Below are 25,453 nucleotides of genomic sequence, written 5' to 3'. Positions count from 1 at the left end.
TTTTGCACAGTAACCCCAAGATTTTTAATCTTAGTTTCAAAAAGGAATCATTTTCTGTTTTCTTCTGAACAGTATGAGCAAAAGCCCGTCTTTCACTTTTTGAGGGGCATACTACCTTAACATACAACAGTTAAAAAGCAAAGAGATAGGCTCTTAAATCATCATGGCTATTTCAATATGTACAATTCTACTTGGTGGATTCAACTGAAGTCCACAAATAAAAATCTTAAATGTTAAAAATAAAAATCTTGTACAGTGTAAATGCAACAATACACATACTTTAAAATATATTGCTTAACATAACAAATGGTGCTTTTGTAAAAGAGTATAAATGCATTAATTAAATAAGCATAAGCTTATATGTAAATATGTTTATATTAATTTCCAATAACTGATGATATGGTACATTAAATGTTTAGTAAATAAATCACGGTTTTGGCCAAACCATAAAAGGATCACACAGTAGAAATCCAGGCAATAGTGACACAAAACTGAAGGAATCTACAATAGAAGTTATAGATATTATACAATTATAATGGAGTAACCTTACTATATTTATTCAAGATTAAAATAAGTCTTCAAGAAAGAAACAACCTGTTGAACAGTTTTCAGCTGCATTTGTACTTGATTGTGTAGTGCTCTCAAGTGTCCCCTTGCATTCATTATGAAATAATGATTCAATCCCTTCTTCAACAATTTACTTTGTTGATAATACCACCAGTAGAACAGATCAGTCAAAGAAATACCTTTTCAGTTGTTCTAGACACAGTGACGTTACTGAATGAGATGTTTTGTTGTAGTAGAAATCTGCCAATGGTCCAATGAAAAGCTGACTGGCAAATAAACTATGGTAAAATCATACACATTTTTCTCCTAACATGCATTAAGTAACACATAACCAGTACTTTACTGTACTGGTATGGAATAAGTTAATCAAAACTTGACATTGCTGCTATAATTATCCAGGGAAAGACACTAAGGGTTGCCCGATTGCCCAGGGCAAGTGAAAGTCGCGTTCGGGCAAGTGAACCTCCAATGTCACTTGCCCGACGGGACAAGTGAAAAAAATAATTACCTAGAAATCGAATTCACAAGAGTGATTTTCTGGCGTGGGAACACGGACTTAAACAACAAAAAATAATCATATTATGTCATTGTGAACATTTCCATAAGATTTTTCATAAAATTGTATGAAGAATTGATGAAAAGAATCATATAATCGCTTCCTATAAAATGCAGTTCAAACAATACCACCAGTTAAATACCGTACGCTGATTTTGCATATGAAAAAGCTGTTCAGCTGGTGGAGCGTACATTCATCAAAAGTTCATTGCATTGACTATGAGGTTATGGTGTCTCACAATAAGTCGATACGGTAAAAAAAAGAAATACACAGTGGTTTTTGTGCTTTGTATGAGCGTTTATAGTAAGGTAAAAATAAAGTCCAGTGGTGAAAAATCAACACAAAAAATGGGACTTTTACTAAAACGTACTCTTAAATGTTAACTTGTTGAGTGACAGTGAGTGGCATCGTGGCAAGACCGCATGCAATGAAAGTCATGAGCAAGCTTAGGTGTCAACGGGTCCAGTCTTTGAATTTTCAATGAACACTGACTTAATTTTCAGGTCAATAAGCCAAAAGTTTATACTTTTCTGTGGCGACCAACCACTCTGTTTGTAAATTTTCCCATTCTAAAATGACTGTCAAGAAGCAATTGGAGCAAGTTTGACATCGAGAAATTCAGCTTTCAAAATACATTGAAAAACACCAACGCCTTGGTATGTTGGTTTAAATACTATTTAGTCTGCGCATGAGCATTAAAGACCACCTAGGTTATTAGAAAAATATTGGATACTGGTATATAGTGCAATGGTAATCAAAACTTCATAGGGCTGGTGTATGATATAAGCGAAGTAAAAACATGACAAAGAAGTACATTATTTTTTAGAAGCTTCAAAACATACCTTTATAGCTGCAGATTTTTTTCTTTCAGTACAGATAAGTTAAAACTTTTAACTGCAAAAATACCTTGAAGGTACAATTGAAATGGCTGTTATTATTTGTACATTAAGCCCCAAGAAAGTAAACATACAAACATATGAACTGTTAGAATTTTTTCTATGAATATGAAAACCCCACTACTAGCTGTAAATCTTGAAATTTGTTGATCTAAATAGGCTTCCTATTTCCTCTGGTTTTCTTTAAATTCTACCCATTTACAAGATATAGTCTTTTACTGCTTTACAAAACAATGCTATAGTGAAAAATTGGACAAGTAAATTTACACGATTATTTTGATTTCCCACCATACTACAAAGAAAACAAAGCATGTGTCCCAGTTGAAAATATTCAACAATATGCATTACATTGGACTTCTCTGTTGTTTCAGTGGATATTCAAATGATATACAGTATGCACGGTGTACCGTACACTGTTTTTGTTATATTTGCATAGGGTGCCATTTTACGTTTGGGCACACATTTATTATTTTTCTTGTTCAAAACTGCACATGCAGTCTCACTGGGCAGTTAACAATACTTGTATTCCAACCCCTAAAAGAGCACATTCCCAAAAACTTGTTTTAGTTCAGAAGTAAAATCACATAAAGAATGCTAAAAGATACAGCTAGTGGGGCTTTAATAATTAATTGAATATAAATGAGTTGTCCAGCACTCTTACAAGTGTGAGGAGAACCCTATGAGAATGTCTGACATTTTCTCATGATAACATGATAATTTTCAAAATAAAGTGCATGAAATGAAAAACCAATGTTTTAGCTTTTATCAAACACGTAAATTATACTGGGCAAGTGGTTTTCCAATTCGGGCAAGTGAACTGAACCCCCCACTTGCCCGAAGGGCAAGTGGATAAAAAAAATCAGTGTCTTTCCCTGTTATCTGTAAAAAGTGTGCAAACAATGACACCTTGACCACCATACAGAAATTTGTTGCTGGACCCAAAGATGTTCAAGACGTTGGCTCGGTGCAAATGGTGCACTAACATTTTAATTTGCAACAAGGTTCTTGTATGATGACTAAAATTCATTGACAATTTGAAATTTAAAAGGCAGTCACTATGAAACACAGTTTAAAAGTGCATCATTACAGCACTAGAAATAAAATGTCATTAGCAGTTCACACTGTAGTAAAGGAACTCTCTTCACCTATTGTATATGCTCAAGCTACACTTCTGCCACAGGTTTAAATGGCAGCATAGCATATACCATAACCTAGGAGAGGTCTTATACTATTCAAACTGTTGATTAATGACTTGGTTTTGAGTCCATGCTTGGAGGTGATTGCTGAGCATACATCGCTTGACCTGAAGGATTGTACGGCTGGGCCTGTGGATAGTATCCCTGTGGATTATATCCCTGGCTCTGTGGGTTATATCCCTGTACACCATATGCTTGACCCTGTCCTGCCATGGTCACTGGATAGCCTGGCAAAGACATTATAGATAGCAGCTTAACTGCAGTAACTTTTAAAATACACACACACACTCACTCACTCACTCACTTACATACATTATGTCAGTCCGTCCATTCATCTGTACATCAGACAATGTAAAACTTTTATGCTAAAGGTTATGGCTGTGCAGTAACATTTGTGGACGAATGTCATGTTAAAATCTGTCTGCACATGTATTATAACAACAATTATTGTGCTCTCTATATAACTTCTAGAATTTGTGAACTCGTGATGAATATTGGAATTTCTTTAGGTCTCAAATTCACCTGTACTTTGGCCTGTCACTGGTCCACCTTGTGGCATCATATACACTGTTCCTTGTGCTCCAACAGAAGAGCCCACAGGCTGCATTGGGACACCGGGTTGTCCACCGGTGGTGAAGTAAACCTTGGATGGTTGATGTGGGTGAGTGAGAGAGAGTGGAAGGGGAGACAGCTTAACATAGATTAACAAGTGCAGAAACAACTCTTGATGCAGGAGGAAGTCAGTATGGTAGTGTCATACTGTCAAAAAACATGGGGCCCGGGGGCACCGACGTCCTTTGTACCTCCTTACTGTTTATTATTTGCCATAAATGTGAAATTTGGCAAAAAGTCAAATTGTTTGGACATGAATGAAAGTTATTTGAACTGGTTGGTTACTGCTCCAGCATAAGTTCAAGTGTGGATTCTAAGTATCAACAACCCTGATATGAAAGTGAATTAAGAATTAGAGATGGGACTCAATAGGATCAACAATATCTAAAACAGGAAACGGTGAACTTATATAATACAGAAGGGGAGAAAATTTAGCCAATGGCTAATCTAAACCAAATTACTTAAACTGGACTGTTGGCATTGATTACACATGTATTTATTGTCCATCATATAGAAAATAAATTTAGGCCATTGACTAAAAAAACATTTGCTTGTTACACTCACCACACTTGTACTTAGTATTTGGAGTGTACACCTATCTACAATACAATGATAAAAAGTTTGGACTCTATAGGTCAACAGTGCATCTTTAATGTGTGAGACTAAATAAGCTTACCCCTCAAGTATGTATAGGCCAAAGACAATATTTAATTTTGAATTATGTAGTGCAGGGAAGGACATACAATATGGTGAAAAGCAAATTAAATATAAAAACTGAATATACAATTATATGGAAATGTTGTTTTACAGTCATGAGTATCTGGTGTGTGCCGAGAGACAAATATTAAAATTGGACAGTATCATCCTGACCACAGTTTGTCTGACTGGTTGTTTCCTTCTGATTTTCTGACACGGTGATAGGTACAAAATATTATGCTATTCACGATAGTTATACAACATAGCTTGCATTTTGTTCACAGTAGAACTGAGTTTTACATGTAAGATAACTTTCTCGTAAACTGTAAATTCTGGCTTCTGGCAGCTCAAACGTCGCAATACTACATTTTTGATATAACATGGAGTGACTTCCACACATATGCAATATGCAGTGACAATCGATATGTTCATAGTATATAGTCTACTACATTCAAGCATAGTGATGTTGACAACTACATGCATGCCAGTGCACGATTTCAAAGTAGCAAGGATGAAATTCTAATGGTCTTTTAGTGGAAATATAGGTATTAAACGACAGTGAAACAAACAACATTAGTTATCGTGACCTTGCTTAAGTGCAATCTCGGATCATGTATGATCTGATGATCATGCCAAATTTATACCATGTCGGATTATGCCGTGATTCTGAAGTGCGCGTACTTCCTTAGTAAATCGGTCAACATCCCTGCGTACGATGCTGTGTGTTCCGCTACAGCTAATCGCCCCGCTCACCCTACGTACGGGTCTTTGCAGGGCTGTGGTGAGCGGGGCGATTAGCTGTAGCGGAACACACAGCACTGTAAATGTAATAGCGATCGGAGTCAACAATGATGTCAAAATCAATGCACAACTGTCGAAATTACCCAAAATAAGCAACAGAAAACTAAAAGTTATCGCTACGTCGAAAGGACAGTACATCAACATAAAACGACGCTAGTTTGTTATGACATGGAGGTAGAAGGACAGAGCGTTCCCTCACTCTCACCCAGCTATTAGTACGGGCCGCCGGTGGGATTGCCTCGCTGAAGCAATGGTACTGGGGAGTACCGAGTACGGAGGCCATCATTCTTCAGTCTATCGAAGGAGCGTTTCGTGCCAAAAAATACATGACAGCAACAAAAGTACCATCACTGTGAACTCCATATTTACAAAACATCATCAAATACACGCTAAAAACCCAAAAAACGTCAAGATTCGCACCAGACGCGAGAAACAAGATGGCGTAAGTCCTTGCAAAACAATGCTAACTTGTTATATGCGCATGCGCATATTAAGGGGTGACCCATTTGATTTCGGGGGGGGGGTATGCAGGAAGTGGGTATGGGAACTTTTTTTGGTCAGAGAGACAGCATTTTTTTATTTCTACTGTCAGACCTGCATCAATTTTTTTTTCAAATGGAGTAGCAGTGAATTTTCAAATTTAAGCCACTGTTTCACATATCACAGGATGGTTTTATGTATTCATTTTACATTCCAACAAATGAAAACAAAATGGAAAGTCTAGTATATATACAACTTTCAATTGTAGAACACTTTTTTGGCAAATCAACTGTGATCATTACTATACCTGCTTTTCTTTAAAATAGTCAATTCCTTTTAAGTTCTCAGGGGGGGGGGGATGTTATCTTTTGTGGTCAGAGAAACAAGGCTCACACATTGTATTTCTTTATATTTGTTGTTCCTAAATTTTTCATTGTCAACTTGTAATCTTTCTAACATATTTATATTGAGAGAATAATGTATTGGTTTTAACACTAGTTTATTGACTCCTGTCTTGTGTTTTAAATTTTCACAATTTACAGAAGTCAAATAGTCCCATCTAGATATTGCCTATACCACTGAGATATTGCAACAGAAATCCTGAAATATGATTTCTTGGGTCAGAAAAGGGAAGGGAAACATCGAGTGCACTGAGGTGTAAAGTAGTGAATGCTTATATCGTAAGCGCTGGGAAAAAAAAACACATAAGAATTGCTTGTGGTAAAAACATTTGCGCTGCCTATGGCAGCATGCCAGCAAAGAATACATGAGGATGAAGTTTCCAAAATTTTGCTCATCTCAACTGCATTGTGACAATTCCTTTTTTATTTCTGTCTGTTATGAGAATTTTTTTTTCTCAAGCCATTACAGGCTTAATTTTTTTCTTTTATTTCACCTGGTGACATTTTTTTTTCTCAAATCCTCCATACCCCCCCCCCCCCCCCGGAATCATGTGGTTCTTCCCTAAGTGAGCCCCTGACCTATACGGGCCAGTGCCGGTACCGGTGTTTATCGCCTTCGGAGGCCATCATTCTTCAGTCGATCAAAGGCGCCTTTCGTACCAAAAAATACACGACAGCCGCAAAAGTGCATCACTGTCAACTTCATAACTATAGAACATGTTGAAACACACAGTGAAACGTTCACGACGTAAAAGATGTACCCACACCGAGAAACAAGATGGCGTCTGATTCGATTCTTCAACTCAGAATTGTCCTAGAGTTGTGCGCATGCGCAGACGGTAGCTTTAACGAAAGCGAGGCAAAATCAAGTAAATATAAAATAAAACTGGATAAAAATATTGTTTAAAAATAATACAAGGCATGTATCACCAAATTTTGAACATTTCTGACGGCATTGCAACTATACGAACACCCATGCCAAATATCACAATAATCAAATCAGTGGTTTTGAGGAAAAATTGAAAATAGTGGTTTTCAGAAAAAAGCTAAAAAAGTGACTTTAAAATGATTCAATCAAAAAAAGAAAAAAGACCGTTTGAGATACATGCCAAGTGACCACCAGACCAAATTTCAGAAAAAGTTACTGAAGCGTTTCTGAGATACCTGCGTCCACAGCATACAGCCCACTGTATGCAACACCAGAGGCCGCGTCATCACATTAGTACCTTTGTGCCCACAGGGCACAAAGTACTAACAATCAAGTTTGGTAGTCTTATCAGCGAATTGTAAATCTACCGGATGTACAAAATCCTCAAGAAATAACCTTTTTCATATCAATATATCAGAACAGTGATAAAACAGACATTGGTCAACATTTTTTTTTGAAGTTGCACTGTTTGATGAAGTCTTCATATGGCTATACATTTTAAATGACAACAATGGCAATACAGATACAATGTGTATATGTACAGGGTCAACTCTGTGTCCATTGCCCCATTGCCCACATCCTTGCATTACTCAACGCACAGGGATATATTCAGGGACAATAAATACTAATAATCAACTCTAATAGCTTCTCTGTCTATTAATAGACGAGAAGCTAAAAACCAAATAAGTTTCATTGTCTACAAGTTTTGTTTTTTTTCTGCCTACCTTTCTCTTACCTATATGCTCTGCTCGCTTCAGATGTGACAGATTGCGCAGTGTGTGTGTGTGTGTGTGTGTGTGTATGTGTGTGTACGTAGTAAGATGCACCCTCTTTCGGTAAACTCTTGCTTCCGTGCCTGACCTGAATCTGTTGTTGGTTTATCAAGTCTGGATAATCCTGCTGACTCAATAATCCTGCAAAATATTCAGGTCACGCGCAGAAGCAAGAGTTCAGCAAAAGAGGGTGCATCTTACTTCACAGGAACTTTTATACACACACACATGTACACAGTGCCCAGTCCGTCACGTCTCAAGCGAGCAGAGCGTATAGGTAAGAGAAAGGCAGACAGAAAAAAAAAATTGTAAACAACGAAACTTATTTGGTTTTTATCATATTAGTATCTATTATCCCTAAATATACCCCTGTGTTCAATGTAGCTACATGCAGCATTTTAGGACACACTGCACATAAAGGGACAAAGTCACCATTGCTTTACCTTTTTCGTGATGTCAGGAAAACATGGATACTTGCATTAAGTCACTCAATGTACAAAATGACAATGGTAAATAACTGTAAAATTGTCAAAAATTATTTCTTTGCTGAATGGGGATGATTTTGTTTGTGACTGACCTCTCAACAATTTTTTGTTCTAATCAAACTTGCTTTCCTTAAACAAATACTGCCATAATATAAGGAAAAGCCACTATACTTATAGGGGCACTGCCAATTAACATTTCATTATAAAAGCTTGCATGAGGTCCAAACTTTAAGTGACAGTGTATGTTCAGCTATGTCACGTGAGAACAGTACACCTGAATTTGATTTTTTGGTACAGACCATAAAATGTTTCATTGAATACTTAATCTTGTCTGGCTGCATGGAGAGTTGAGGTTGTGCACAACTGACCATTGTTTTAGCATGTTTCAAGAAGTCAAACAACACAAACTACATGTATGTACTGTACTTTTCGTGCCAAACCAAATCATGCAGAAAAGCTCACAGCAGAGTGACTATGACCCTTTAATGGAAAAGTACCGGTCTAAACATACCCAATTGCAACAAAAGAATACTTACACTACAACTTATATTTCCCCAATAAGTGTCGACTACGAGGGATCAGAAATGAAATCAAGAAGCACATTTCAAAGCTAAACATTCTCAAAATTGTCACTGTGATTTTAATCTGAATGGTCAGTCTCGTGTGAGCTTGTTGACATTTAAGCCTCCTCACAGACAAACTGTTCACAGTGGCCAATTTCACTGACTTGTTTGTAACATTTTTATTTCAATTGTCGAAAACACTGAAAGAACAATCAAACATACTTTATGAATGCACTCCAGGCACACTAAAATACAGCAAGTTGCTTTCCAAGACAAGCAATAGTCAACAAAATGAATGATCATTAATTAGAACATCGGTTAAAGTATGATTACCTAAATTTGAATACTTTTTATTATCAGAGACACTTTAGTCATCATATGAAAATTTTGTCTGAATACTCACTGGTATCATTTGTTGTTGTCCACAGCATACAGCACGGCAGCAGATAACAGAGTGAACGATAGCAATGACACACTCAGCAAGTGCCAGTATAGTCATAACCCCATCAACAGCCTGATTCCCTTCCTGTACGTATCAATAATGTGTAAAATCGATGAGGTTATGATAGGTATTATGACTGGAATTGCATTATATGGCAGAACCCCATGGCCTTGGAGGGCACTCTGTGAAGTTCCGAAGGTATTTCCCGAGGGATAGAAGGTGTATTCTGCCGCCAGTACTTTTCCAAGCGAAGCAAGGAAAAGTACAGGTAGAACATTTAATGGCACGAGACCTGTTTTCGAAATGCTTTGCAGTTGATAAAACACGTGAAATACTTTGCTGAAAGCAAGCAATTAGTAAAATATTTAAAAGCAGTGATAATTAGCTCAATCAAAAGCTAAAATACTTAGAAATGTGTCACAATTTTTAGAAAATGCAAAAAATATACAGGGACTATATTATCTCTGTCAGTGAAAATACCAACTTTTCGCTGCCAACAGATTGGTAATCTGTGGTACATACATGTATGTAATAATGCAAATGATTTATTGTCTTGAATATCTTCTTTTGTGATAAATAAGACTGTATGAACTGCAGCAGGCTTGAAGTAATCATGCTAACGTTACATTAATATGTTTGAGGAAAATAAATACATACCTACTTAGTGATGTGGTGGCAATGACATACAAATGTAGTCACAGAGGAATATATCTCAAAATAACTTAAGGTATGAGTGCCAGTTGTAACTAAATGTGTTCAACAAAGATCAACACATATCGATGTAGTAACCCTTAACAAGTGTTAACATGCTACTACCAGTATAGTTATCTAGGGGTTTACATGTGTGCCATTATACAAGTTCATTTGAAAATGTGTATCATTACTAGTACAGTCATTCCTGATAATGATATTGTGGATCTGACCTCTACCATAAATGTGCTTTCCACTCATCACTTTAGGGACCGTCACAGATTGTCGTAGAAGTTCAAAACGCAAAGTTTATTTGTTTGCGGGGGGTAAATTGACCTCCATTCAATTGGTGAACTTTACTTTCACACTTTTATTTTGACATCACAAGTTCTCTTTTCATTGTGTGTACAAATAAACAAAAACAGAACACTCGTACTGACAGATTTTGCCGTAAGTTTCCAACTCGTTCGTGTCATGCTATGTTTGTTAGTTCTCAAATTCGATCCATCACTTTTCGATGTACATGTAATATGGTCAAGGGATACATATTCTCCAGTAGCTGTAGCAAATTGCTACATTGTACTCTCAGGCAGACATAGACATTTCGCACTTTTGAAGTTTGGTTTAGGGGGAAGGGGTTTTGATGTAGACTGAGGAATTTTGTTTCTTGAACTTCTGCGACAATCTGAGATGGTCCCTTCGGAGGTATGAACATTTAAGCAATTCTTTCTCCCTGATTTTTCACATGTTGAGAACTGAAAAAAAATAGCGTCAATGACACTGTAGCTCCCATCCTGGACTATCTAGTGTTCGTTCTCTGGTCAGATATTTAAACATGTGTGAAAGGGATAAAGTGCATGAAGTGAAAATACTTAAATGTAATGTACTGGAGACAGTGAAATATGTTTAATGTATTTATTCAGACTATAAAATGGAAAGAAAACAGAATTAGAAATATCAAATACTGTGGTACAACCATTAACTCAACAAGTCATTGACAATGACATAGTCCCCACTTGTAATAGGAGTATTAGTCTTGATGGGGCAGGGAAATGTGGTCGTTAAGAAGTATCACTGGAGTGTATATGTTGAGATCTATGGGCACATAGGTCTATGTCGTTGTTCCCAATTTGAAACACATGAGGCATGTCTAAGTTATGGTTCTAAATCGGGAAAAAAGATCTGACCTCAAGTAGTATTGGCCAGCCAAGAAATACATATGCGCATAATAAATGAGGTACAAGATGTGACATCTTAAGGTCTAATATCCTATCAAAATTGGAGGGTATAGAACTTGTGGTTACTGAGATATGTATATATATGCATAATCAAGGTCAAAGGTCAATGAGGTCACATGATACTTTGAAAAAAAAATTATATTGCTAATTAATCCCTATATGCCAAAAAAACAGACCTCTAGCTCTATTCGCTAGACCAGAATTAGGAGTGTGCATAATTAATGAGGTAAAGCGTGTGTTGTCATAAGGTCTCCGATCCTACTATGTACAAAGGACATAGCACTTGTGGTTACTTATTTATTGTCATAAACATATATTTTAGGTAAAAGGTCATCGAGGTCATATGACATTTTGTCAAAAAATTTCTCTCCTATAGTTATCCCTATATACCAAAAACCAGACATCCAGCTCTATTGCCTTGCTCAGAATTAGATATATGCATAATTAGTGAGGTACAGTATGTGCTGTCATAAGGTGTCCAATCATACCAAATATGAAGGGTGTAGCACTTGTGGTTACTGAGTTATGCACAAATATGTATATTTGAGGTCAAAGGTCACCAAGGTCATGTGACATTTTGTCAAAAAAAATTGTATTGCTAAGTTATCCCTATATACCAAAAATCAGACATCCAGCTCTATTGGCCCGCTCAAAATTAGATATGTGCATAATTAATGAGGTACAATATGTGGCGTCATATGGTGTCCGATCATAGCATACATGAAGGGTGTAGCACTTGTGGTTACTGAGTTATGGACAAATATGTATATTTGAGGTCAAAGGTCACCAAGATCATGTGACATTTTGTCAAAAAAATTGTATTGCTAAGTTATCTCTATATACCAAAAATCAGACCTCTAGCTCTATTGGCTCACTCAAAATTAGATATGTGCATAATTAATGAGGTACAATATGTGGCGTCATAAGGTGTTCCATCATACCATATATGAAGGGTGGTAGCACTTGTGGTTACTGAGTTATGGACAAATATGTATATTTGAGGTCAAAGGTCATCGAGGTCACATGACATTTTGTCAAAATATCCGTGATATCTGTGTGAACAGATGGACTCACGGATGGATGAACAGACAGACATGACCCAATCTATAAGCCCACTGGACTTCATCTGTGGGGACTAAAAATTGTGTTACTGCATCCTTTTTGCAATATGAATAATATGAGAAACTAAATTTTTATTTTTCGTGGCCTTATACATGAGAGTCAATGGAGATCTGCCTTATACATGGGAGTCTATGGACGTGTAAACTAAATGTATGCAAATTTCACCACGATTTGCCCAAATTTGGGAAAGGTCACTCCTATGCACTTCCATACCAAGTTTCAAATCAATCGGACTTGTGGTTTCAGAGAAGAAGATTTTTTGACCAAAAATGGGAAAAAAATACAAAAAAATTCATGAAAAATAGCAAATCCAAGATACTGACCCAAGATGTGCACAATCATTTTAGGTCAGCTCAAAGTACTTACATGCTAATTTTTCATGTAATCTGCTCAGTGGTTATTGAGTTTTTTCAATTTTGACTGTTTTTACATTTTTTCACTTAATTTGCATATTTTTGGCAATGACAACTTCATTTGAACAAAATCTCATCTACAGCCCATCATCCATGGACACACCAAATATCAAGATGAAATGTGCAGCGGTTTTGGAGTTTTTGATGTTGACATACAGACATACAGACATACATACTTACAGACACTTCCCTAGCCTATAAGAATAGCTTCCATTGCCATATATACATATGGCTATGGGAGCTAAAAATCATGCTGGGATAATTTTTAAGAAATAACAGAGGAACTGATATTTTGTTAACTAAAGAAGAGAGACAATATTGTTATGTTATATATACTTATCTGACTTACCACATAGTCATATCCATAATCAAGACCTTCAATAAGGGCTGCAGTCAGATTAATGGAGAAAAGGTATCCACCACTGAGGGCCGCTGCTATGATGGAGCACACAAGAGTTCCAATTATCTGCTCATAGGGAAGAATATAGGATTTCATTAATTTTGCAGATGGTGTTAGAAATTTTGTGAATATTATGTCAATTTTGCTTTCCTTGTATACCTTTATGCTATGGAATTATACCGATATATATACAGTGTTTTTGCTAAGGTTGGGGAATATTGGTAAATGATTTGGGTACCCCGGTAACATTGCTGCTGTCCCCTAACGTGATTGCATTGATATACCAAGGGGAACCCCGGTAAATGACTGGGGAACCCCGGTAACATTTACCTACATGTACTTACCGCCCTTAGCAAAAACACTGATATAGCTATCTTTCTATGCCTGAGTACTTTTTCTACTTGTTATCAATTTTTACTGTATCTGCCCATCTGTCTGTTTGTCTGTCTGTCTGTCTGTCTGTCTGTCTTTCCATCTACCCGGTATCTATCTATCTATCTATCTATCTATCTATCTATCTATCTACATGTATCTGACACTTTCATACAGCTCCGTACATCCAAAGTTAAAGAAAGCTCACTGGCACTTTGAGTGATGAAGAGAATGAAAAGCTCTCTGAAAGCTGTAAGTTTTTCAACATCTTTTGAAAGTGCTGAAATTGAGAGAGGTTTTTGTGTCCCAGGGTAGAGAGTATTGAGGCACAGGATGAGGTGATGAGGAAAATGAGTGGCAACTGTACGATCAGATGTCATCTGAATGTTGCAGGAGACTTTCCTATTTTTGAACCCAATTTGAATATTTGTGAGAATAAGTTACAAACGTAAATGTTACAAACCCAATATCTATACAGTAACACACTATTCAGCTTGTCAACACAGACTGAATATGTGTTAACTGCATTGTTATTGTTGACAAGTGAATACTGATCAAGATGGTAGAACTAAAATGTAAACAATAACAATGCATTTTACACATATAGACACCAAGTTGACAAGGTAAATTGTGGGTTTTAAATATTCTTTTGGGATTACAATAAAGTTTGTAGCTGACACATAAAATAAGAATTATGAAAATTTCATCAAAAGTTAGCATTACTGGCCCTTTAATTGGAGCCCCTGTAAACCTTATCAAGGGATTAAATCAGCAGTGTTCGAACTAGTATTTTTTTCAAATCACACACAGTCAGGGTTTGCTGGTGTGGCTAATTCATGCAAAAGACCATTAGCCAGAGCAAAAAATGGATTGCCATACAAATATATTACTCAAAACACACAAAGGTGTACAAAATAACTGATGTGACACTTTTATTCAACGTATATAGGTTCCTATTCCAGAGGTGAGCAAATAATTTTTGAGTCACTAGCCCCTGGTCTAGTAGCCAAAACAATTGCTAGCCTAGCCTCAGTTTTAAGTAGCCTGAATGTGACTTGTTAAATTTTGTTACCTCGATCACGCGATAGCGACGCTATGTAGCTTTGCAGTATTGAAAACTTATCATAAAATGGCCACCACGTCTAACCGTAACACGAATTGTCGGGATTATCATACGGAAAAAGAGACTGCAAAAGTAAGACTTATGAATCTTCATCGGAATTGAACACATCATGATTGTACATGAGTACCAACCGTGAATGCAGGTTGAGCTCGGCAGTTACACAAGCATGATATGCTACATGCACTGCCACAATGCCGATCGTATGCAAACTAAAGCCTATCCTAGAATTTGTTTCACGAACAACCTCGCCTTTTTAATCTGACACAGTTAGAATTTTTAAATGTTTACAAAGGAGAGCAAATATACTTTTATGGACAATGGCGAGCACGTTTCTTGGCGAAGCAAAATCAAAACACGGCAGAAGTACATGAAGTACTTTAGGTCACGGCCTTGGACTCTGTGCACGAACCTGATTGGACACTTCAATACCTTTGACCCAAAGTTATTATTCATCAGCACTTCCATATTTAGGGATCGGGGCGAGTGATAATGCCATGCCATGAGGCTAGGTAGAGAACGTATGTAGTCATTTCTGGCGATCGAGCAGCGAGAGAAACAATCAATCACCAAGGGTAAAGCTAATTTGCTAAACGATATTTTATCTTGAATAGTGAGTTGAATGAGTCATAAAATATCATATTTTTAACATTCAATCGAAGTTGAAACACGGAGGGACCGTGGTTGAAACCAGAGCTATCCAGCTGTAGCCAACCTGGACCAGCTCATTTCACAGAGCCCATAACTTCATTAATATCCAAGCCACGCCCACTAAAACCTTTTCAATTCTTGCCATTTGGATCCTGAAGCTGTGCACCATATTTGGTTGACATCCCTTCAGCAGTTCTTGAGATATCAGGTATACAGACATACACACACACACACACATATACAGACAGCAGTAAACCATATGCTCACGTGTGTGAACACGTGAGCAAAAGATATAACATGGTAAAAAGCAGACCATAGCCTCACCTAAAAATATCAGCAACCCCAAAATTGTGTGAAAATATTATATGTCTGTATATCAAAGTAGTGTTTTGAAGTAAATTTCTCTGGAAGGAGTCTCATTATAACTGTCAGATCATCCGTAGCAAGCAAGCTTCAGAATTTAGAAGGTCACCATGCTTAAGTCCCATATAGTCAAGACCCCCCAGGCTCGATTGTAGCTTACCTTAACAAGATCCACCTAGCTTGTAAAAACAGCATTATGGCAATTTGCTATTGCCAGCCAAGAAAAAAGAAGTTCCTCTCAGATATTAGGTGTTTTCAACTTGTTTTTTGCAATTTAAATGGAAAAGAATCAACCGCTGGGCAATTATAAAATAGCGTCAATGACACTGTAGCTCCCATCCTGGACTATTAAGTGTTTGTTCTCTGGTCAGATATTTGAACATGTGTGAAAGGGATAAAGTGCATGAAGTGAAAATACTTAAATGAAATGTACTGGAGACAGTGAAATATGTTTAATGTACTTATTCAGAATATAAAATGGAAAAAATACAGAATTAGATATATCGAATACTGTGATACAACCATTAACTCAACAAGTCATTTACAATGACATAGTCCCCACTTGTAATAGGAGTATTAGTCTTGATGGGGCAGGAAAATGTGGTCATTAAGAAGTATCACTGGAGTGTATACGTTGAGATCTATGGGCACATAGGTCTATGTCGTTGTTCCCAATGAAACATATGAGGCATGTCTAAGTTATCAGTGTTCGCGGTGGCTTTTTTTCTCCTCGCGTACGGCATACGCAACAGTCTGCTATAATTGCGTAATGGCTCGATTTGAGTGCGTAATTTCACTTCCGCACTCGGTTGATGAAAAAACTGACTGCAAAATACAATGTGTCGTTGAATAAATCTACACTACATATTCGGATTGTACGATGTAACATTATTTTAATGAAAAGAGTTTAACGAACAACTTGAACAATGTTGAAACGTAACAGCGAAGGGTACACATGCGACCGTCAAAACACATCGGGCAACTCAAAAGATAGAGTTATGGCAGCTAATCCAGACACACAAAATTTATCGGGATTCCGACGAGCTCTACCGATGAATCATTTTTTTTCACGGACTCGTAGAGCAAAGTTGAAAGAAAACAGATTTGTCTGCTTCGACGCCATGCTGCATGTGTTCTTGATCAAAATTTGGGAAAAACGAGACGCGATGATCGTGCACGGTTGGCATTTATATAATTTGTCGCAACATTTCTGTCAATCACTCACTTTGTGTCATAAGTTTCAGAAACTATCGCTCGCCTGAAAATTAGCAACGTAATTCATAGGCACAGCTGACATGATAACGTGCCTAACGTGATAACGTGTGAACTACGATGCCGATTTTTCAGACAACGCCCAGAGAATCCGAAACTTTCCACACAAAATGAGTGATTGACAGAAATGTGTTGCAACAAATTTCGTCTGGTTGTCGCCTAAGCTCAGTCTTGGGGAGTGCTTTCGGTGTTATCCTTTGCGTATAGAAAACGCATAACAATGAACAAAATGCGTAGAGAGTCAATTTCAATGCGTAAATACGCAAGATTTATGCGTAAACGCGAACTCTGTTTATGGTTCTAAATCGGGAAAAAAGATCAGACCTCTAGCAGTATTGGCCAGCCAAGAAATACATATGCGCATTATAAATGAGGTACAAGATGTGACATCTTAAGGTCTAATATCCTATCAAAATTGGAGGGTATAGAACTTGTGGTTACTAAAATATGCATATATATGTATAATCAAGGTCAAAGGTCATCGAGGTCACATGACATTTTGAAAAAAAATTATATTGCTAATTAATCCCTATATGCCAAAAACTCAGATCTCTAGCTCTATTCGCTTGCCCAGAATTAGATGTGTACATAATTAATGAGGTAAAGCGTCTGTTGTCATAAGGTCTCCCATCCTACTAAATACAAAGGACATAGCACTTGTGGTTACTTATTTATTGACATAAACATATATTTTAGGTAAAAGGTCACCGAGGTCACATGACATTTGGTCAAAAAATTTCTCTCCTATAGTTATCCCTATATACCAAAATCAGACATCCAGCTCTATTGGCTCGCTCAGAATGAGATATGCGCATAATTATTGAGGTACAGAATGTGGCGTCATAAGGTGCCACATCATACTAAACATGAAGGGTGTAGCATTGTGGTTACCGAGTTATGGAAAAATATGTATATTTGAGGTCAAAGGTCACCGAGGTCACGTGACATTTTGTCAAAAAAATTGTATTGCTAAGTTATCCCTATATACCAAAAATCAGACCTCTAGCTCTATTGGCTCGCTCAAAATTAGACATGCACATAATTAATGAGGTACAATATGTGGCGTCATAAGGTGTCCCATCATACCATATATGAAGGGTGTAGCACTTGTGGTTACTGAGTTATGGACAAATATGTATATTTGAGGTCAAAGGTCACCGAGGTCACATGACATTTTGTCAAAAAAATTGTGCTAAGTTATCCCTATATACCAAAAATCAGACCTCTAGCTCTATTGGCTCGCTCAAAATTAGATATGCGCATAATTAATGAGGTACAATATGTGGCGTCATAAGGTGTCCCGTCATACCATACATGAAGGGTGTAGCACTTGTGGTTACTGAGTTATGGACAAATATGTATATTTGAGGTCAAAGGTCACCGAGATCACATGACATTTTGTCAAAAAAATTGTATTGCTAAGTTATCCCTATATACCAAAAATCAGACCTCTAGCTCTATTGGCTCGCTCAAAATTAGATATGCGCATAATTAATGAGGTACAATATGTGGCGTCATAAGGTGTCCGATCATACCATATATGAAGGGTGTAGCACTTGTGGTTACTGAGTTATGGACAAATATGTATATTTGAGGTCAAAGGTCACCGAGGTCACATGACATTTTGTCAAAAAAATTGTTTTGCTAAGTTATCCCTATATACCAAAAATCAGACCTCTAGCTCTATTGGCTCGCTCAAAATTAGATATGCACATAATTAATGAGGTACAATATGTGGCGTCACAAGGTGTCCCATCATACCATACATGAAGGGTGTAGCACTTGTGGTTACTGAGTTATGGACAAATATGTATATTTGAGGTCAAAGGTCATCAAGGTCACATGACATTTGTCAAAATATCTGAGATTTCTGCGTGAACGGATGGACGCACGGATGGACGAGCAGACGGACATGACCCAATCTATAAGCTCACTGGACTTCATCCGTGGGGACTAAAAATTGTGTCACTGCATCCTTTTTGCAATATGAATACGATGAGAAACTAAATTTTATTTTTCGTGGCCTTATACATGGGAGTCTATGGAGATGGAGAGGGCGCCACGCCCCTGTTACCTTATTCAGGGAGAACACTGTTATCATTCTAATGTAAACAGCACTTAAGTTAGTTACAGATAGTGAAATGCCTTCCACTGTGGGTGGTGATTACAACATCTGGAATTATCTTGGATCCAAATTTCTCATCAGTTCTTGTATGTCTTACATAGAAAAGTTGCAAAAATTGGTCCGCAATGAAAAAATTCACCTCAGCTTTGTTTTCTGGATCAAATTTTCCTACAAATTGATACCAAATATGACAAAATTATGTTTACAGCCTTCGAAACTATCTCACAACATATCCTGGGTTGGTGTAGGTCATTTAAGGTCACAAACAGAGAAAATTACCTAAAATATACAAATTTGGGGGTTTCCAAACACTTAGAGCAGAAAATTTATCTAATAACATCCCTCGGGACTTTATACCAAATTACAAAGGTATCAAACAAGTAATTTTGAGAACTAGTTTTCTTGACAAAAATGACAATGTTGTCTTAAAAATACAAATTGTATATTTCAGGACAATTTCCACATATCTAAGTATTGTCATCTCTGTACGTCTGTGTACCAAATATAAAAGCTGTCTGTCCAGGGGTTTTAAAAGGAAAATACTGATTAAGATTTTTGACCAAAAATGACAAAATTGCTCCAAAATAGTAATTTTCCCATATTAGTCATAATTTCAACAAATTAGAAGAGTAACACCTTCGCAAAGATCCAACCCAAATTTGGGAGCGATTGGGCTGGCGGTTTCAGAGAAGAAGAATTTTTACTGAAAATGAGAAAAATCACCAAAAAATTCAGCAAAAATACAAAATTAAGGATATCTTCACAATATTCATAAAACTGTATAAGGTTCACCTAAGGTACTTGCACACAAATTTTCAAAGCAATCAAAACAGCGGTTCTTGAGATATTAATTCTTGACCATTTTCACATTTTGTAAGCTCATTTGCATAATTTTGGCAATGCAGACTTCATTTGAACAAATCCCATCTATAGCCCAGGATGCATCCACACACTAATACAAGCTGAAACGTGCAGCGGTTTGCGTGTTTTTGATGTTGACGGACATACTGTACGTACATACATACATACATACATACATACATACATACACACATACATACAGACGCCATCGACTTCAGCTTATACGATAAACTCACATTGGTATAACCAAATGTGAGCTAAAAAATGTTATGTGTGTGTACAAGAACTTCAGAAATCTACCAAGTAAATGTTTATGCAGTGGGTCTGTATTACAGAGATTGACACTTTTTGCTGTATTTAAATCCTAAGCAAATCTGATAGAAATGCATATATAACATAAGTAAAAGAAATGAATCATTCTCGTATTGTTATGCAAATTTTTGAGGACCAGTGGATTTTACCGCGGGACCAGTGAATAAAAACAGGTCACTGGTCCTGGGACCAGCGGGGAAAAAGGGAAATTTTCAGGCCCTGACTGTGAAAACTTTCAGCCTAGCCCTGGATTTTGTTTTTATTCTGTTGTACCTGGAAAAGCCCTTGTCACAAGCAGCAGTGCTTGTTGGCAATATCAGAGCAATTTTGACTAATGTAGGCAGGTTTGGATATATTTCATTAACTTTGTGATCCAAAAGTCTGCCCCATGCAGCTTGAAATGAAACCCCCCTGAAATTTTCACACAGAATTTCTTTGACAATACTCAACTTATATTTTACTCAAGATTTCAGAATTCACAATTGGGTCACTATGGTCACCCTTTAGCAGGGTTCTCCCCATGTTCCAAGAGTACTGGGCGGCTCATTAATATTCATGAGCATTAATATTCATGAAAAACTGTAACATTTCACATGCTTGTATGTTTACTTTCTCAGGGCTTGATGTAAAAATAATAACAGCCATTTCCACTGTGCCTTCAAGGTATTTTTTCAGTTTTAACTGAACAATACAGAAAGAAAAAAATTTTTAAGTAGTTATAACGGCATGTTTTGAAGCTTCTGAAAAATAATGTACCATTTTGTCACCATTTTCCTGTGCTTATATCATCCCTGACTACTTTGAAGTTTGGATTATCATTGCACTATACCAGTATCCTATGTTTTTCAAATTACCTACGTGGTCTTGTTAATGCACATGCGCGAACTCTGTAGAGTTTAAACCAACAACTTAAAGGGTTGACTAATTGGCTATGGTTTTGAAGTTAAGTTTCTCGATGTCAAATTCGCTTCAATTGCTTCTTCATTGTCATTGTAGAAGGGGAAAATTCACAAACAAAGAGTTTTGTTTCCATGGACAAGCAAGTTTTGGCCTATTGACCTGAAAAATAAGTGAGTGCTCATTGATAATTCAAAGACTGAACCTGTTGACACCAAAATTTGCTCGTGACTTTCATTGCAAGCACTATCTTTAGCTTTCCACAATGCCATCCCGCCACTCACTGAGTCTGAACTGAACATTGAACAGTTGAAGAGTACGTTTTAGTAAAAGTCTCATTTTTGTGCTGATTTTCGCCACCGTACTTTCTTTTTATAGTGTTATAAACGTTCATGATACAAAGCAAAAACCTTCAATTTGTCTCCTTCTTTTGATCGTACAGAGATTGTGTGACACAAAAACCTTGTCTACCGGCAGTTCATCGGGCAATGATCTTTAGCTTTGTGAATGTACACTTAACCAACTAAAAAAGCTTTATACAACACTTCGAAGGGATTTATTACCTTTTTATTTACATGACAATCCGACTAGAGAAAAAGTCGTACATGTATCTTTACTTTCAACGGACAATCCTAACATTATATTTAAGAGTACAGGAGTCTTGATTGTGCAGAGATTGTACAAAGACGTATGCTTGTCCCAGCCAAAGACCATGGCTATGCGTCGACAGCGGAAGGAGCATGTCTCAGATGATATGATTGGCTGATAATGTGAATAGTCCACATTCACGACCAGTCAAAATATTCGTTATAAAGACTCTTATTTTGAATGACGTCATTCTCATATGTAGGCGGTCTCAATCGCCTCCTTCGAGAACATCGCTGTACGTTATGACGCGATGCCCCATATGTCCTAAGCCTGTATTTTTTTCTTGTAAAAATACGAATGCGGTGTGAAAATATTTCATAAACGGCAGATTTTTTTCTCAATTTACTAATTTGCGAGCGGCAGTGGAAGCCCAGGCATGACATAGGTCAATGTCCTTGTACCAACTTGTACCAAATTGGTTGAGACATGCCTGAGTTATGGCTAAGGACATAAAAAAAATATAACAAAATGGCTGCCATGCGACGATATTTGATCGTAGTATGAAACAAATCAATGTGTATATGTATGACAAGTAGGTCAATATGCTTTTACCGACTTTCAATAAAATTGGTTGAGACTTGCCTGAGTTAAGGCCGAGGACATGAAAAAATTGTACAACAAAATGGCTGCCATGCGGCCATATTTGATCGTATCATGAAACAAATTGATGTGCATACGTATGACATAGGTCAATGTCCTTTTACCAACTTTGAATAAATCAGCTGAGATCCACCTGAGTTATGGCTCCTTACATGAAAAAATCGTAACAAAATGGCACCCGGTGGCCATATTAGATCCTATCACAAAACAAATCAACGAGCATATATATGACATATGAGGTAATCTTTGTACCAAGCTTGAATGAAATCACTCCAGGCATCTCTGAGATATCTGCTTGAATTGACGGACGCACGCTCGCATGCACGCACGCATGCATGGACATGACCAAACCTATAAGTCCCCCTGGACGATGTCTGTTTGGACTAAAAAAGGACATTTTTTAGAGATTTGAAATTTAAAAAGTATACATACCAGCCCTTTAGTTTTACTCTTCGAAGCTGCAATTCCAATGCTCCCAGTTATAATAAACTGTAAGTTCATTGAGATATTGAAAAGAAATTGTATCTGTTTAGTCTTAGGTCCATCAAAAATCTGTACCCTTCAAATATATATTTAAGCAAAATACCGCCCTCAGCAACAGGTGTAATATGAGATTTTGACCTGTTCACAACACATATCCACAACTGATAGCAAGTGCACTTATGTGATAAACTGGTCAAAACAGGCTGGTATAGCAATACCAGTTGATGTGCTGGTTTATTGCTATTGTATTACAACAGAGTGTTGAAATTCTGGCATGACACACTAACAACTGGGATTCTTCTCTACCTGAAAGCTTGTACGGCTGTGTTCAAACTGTGTTATGTAACATATACACTGTGATTTTCTCATCTAGACTAATCAGATCACTGTATTTTTGAGATCAACAAACTGATATGATGAGACAGATATTTTGAAAATGATTTTGCCATTCCTAGATTCCATACTTTTCCCAGGCACGAGAAGTAATTGTCTTGTTCAAGTATAATTTGCATTTATTTCATGGGATTTTGTCAGTGTGAAGTACATTTATCCTTAGATATAGAACTTTGATAATTTAGAGAAAGAGGTAGAGACTGACACTAAATCAAATACTTACAAATATTCCACACCATATGGAACTGCCGACAAAGGATAGTCTACCACCCATGACGATGCTTACAATCCCAAGAAGTATCAGTATTGCACCAAAAATCAGCTGGCAAAGTCCAAAGGCAAAGCATGCTTTATGGGCAAAATTTGGCACTGAAGAGCCAGGAGTGAGTTGCATGTAGACGGTTTGTTGTTGAGGTGCTGCAACCACCTGTGGCTGGTCTTGCACTTGAGAGTTCATGTTAGACCCAGTAGTGGCTTAAAGTGATGTATTGTTCTGCACACGTCAGATATAGGACCTACACATGGATAAAAGTTGATTTAATTTAAAGTTTGGTACAAATAAACAGAGAAGTGGGATCTCTATCTGAATGCACAGATGCATTAAACATCCGAAGCATTCTGTCAGTGTATACATCCCAGAAATTTTGAGTATGCGACCTTTATCAAATTTCATTCTCTAATTACCCTTGCTTGACCAAAATCATGTTGTTTTCTGTAGTAAAATCAGACCTCTACACAGGGAAATGGGGTGAAATCAGAGTTTTCTCCTTGATGTACCATTGCAGGATACTCCCGACCCCTATCTACATGTAAATTCCCCTTCAAATAATCAAGAGGGTCTGCAATGCAATGAGATCTTGCCATATTAATTACGCCATAGTCATTTTTTAATGATTATGCAGAGTATTGACAGCGACATTCAGCATAATGATTATTGCCCATGACGTACCATTACAGGTTAAGATTGCCACCAAACTACAAAACTGGGTCTGAACTTATATGAATAAGGTGTGCATAACTTCTAATATATTGTAACATTGCCTACACAGACAAGAAGAAATTACAGGAGATTGTTTTTGATTTAATATTTGACCCACACTTGACTTTTAATCAAAATGTGTTCATAACTTGGTAAAACCATGGAGGTAGTAGAGACCTCTACTACCTCCATGGTAAAACTAATTAGCATGCCATAAATTAATTTGCATTATTTATTATAGTTCCCCTCAATCAGAACCAATGCCCACCCAAATTTTTCAAGGAGAGGGGCATATCCCTCAATATCCCTCCTCCCCAAACCTTGTGAAAGATACCTGGAGGAAACACAGCCCGTCAAGATGAGGCACAAAGTAAGTAGGTGTATTGTCTGTGCCAGTTGAGCAACCTCAGATCTGTGACGACAGGATATGTACTGCAGGAAATTAACATCGTGCATCTCTGATGTGATTTGCTGTGATTCCCTAACACACAGCTTTCCCGGCGATTTTGGGTGGTGAGAAAAGGTGCAGGTGCCCACCTTTCCCTACCACCCAAAATCGAATCGCAAACGACCAAAAATCGAAATCGCCGGGGGAATGCAGCTGGCTCCGGAACTGCAACAACTGTGACGTCACCAAGGTCCGTGATGGGTACGTAAAACATTACATGCAAAGCGAATATTTTTGATTCGAAAGTAAAAGGTAGGGCTTACTTTTTCATTGACCTTGTTTGAACAGCAGAGCACAGCCTAAAATCAATAAGATACCTCGAACGAATTGCTCTCAAGTACAAAAAAGATTTCTTGGACTCTCGCACTCATGACCTGCCGGAAGATATTCTTATAATCTTAATGCGTCGACGCTGCGACGACAACAGTTGAACTGTAAGTGTTCGAGCTCTCTATTCCGTGGATAGAACTCGTGTAAAATCACTGGTTGTGAACTGATGCACGAAGGCGTAGGCTCCTTCTTTCTATCTGTAATACTAACGATTTCTTGACCCACCTCTATAGCTTCCGTTTCTTCCAAGAGTAGTCAGGTCGTACAGCCGTCGACGATGGGCGTAGCGATTTCACTGACCACAAACCCGATCGACTGCCCTCACATTTGCATAACAAGG

The 25,453-nt window shown here is 37.3% G+C and overlaps 1 protein-coding gene across 1 annotated transcript; it reads right to left on the bottom strand.

Moving 5' to 3' along the window:
• LOC139152497 (membrane-spanning 4-domains subfamily A member 4D-like) lies at positions 1-25,453 on the bottom strand. Its single transcript, XM_070725655.1, has 7 exons — positions 25,339-25,453; positions 23,580-23,871; positions 22,913-22,969; positions 13,209-13,325; positions 9,358-9,480; positions 3,738-3,858; positions 1-3,442 (listed from the first exon to the last, which is right to left on the bottom strand). The coding sequence occupies exons 2-7, from the start codon at positions 23,811-23,813 to the stop codon at positions 3,264-3,266; spliced, it is 831 nt and encodes a 276-aa protein (XP_070581756.1). The 5' UTR covers positions 23,814-23,871; positions 25,339-25,453; the 3' UTR covers positions 1-3,263.

This window comes from Ptychodera flava, chromosome 16, assembly GCF_041260155.1.
Source record: "Ptychodera flava strain L36383 chromosome 16, AS_Pfla_20210202, whole genome shotgun sequence".
In the NCBI taxonomy this organism is placed as follows: Eukaryota; Metazoa; Hemichordata; class Enteropneusta; family Ptychoderidae; genus Ptychodera; species Ptychodera flava.
This window is presented reverse-complemented; position numbering and strand designations above follow the sequence as displayed.

Excerpts from the sequence above, each read along its gene's own strand:
- LOC139152497 (XM_070725655.1), bottom strand. The coding sequence starts at position 23,813 with ATGAACTCTCAAGTGCAAGACCAGCCACAGGTGGTTGCAGCACCTCAA. Across the intron at positions 9,481-13,208 it reads ATTATGGATATGACTATGTG|GAAGGGAATCAGGCTGTTGA; the intron begins GTAAGTCAGATA and ends TGATACGTACAG. Across the intron at positions 3,443-3,737 it reads AGTGACAGGCCAAAGTACAG|GCTATCCAGTGACCATGGCA; the intron begins GTGAATTTGAGA and ends TGTCTTTGCCAG.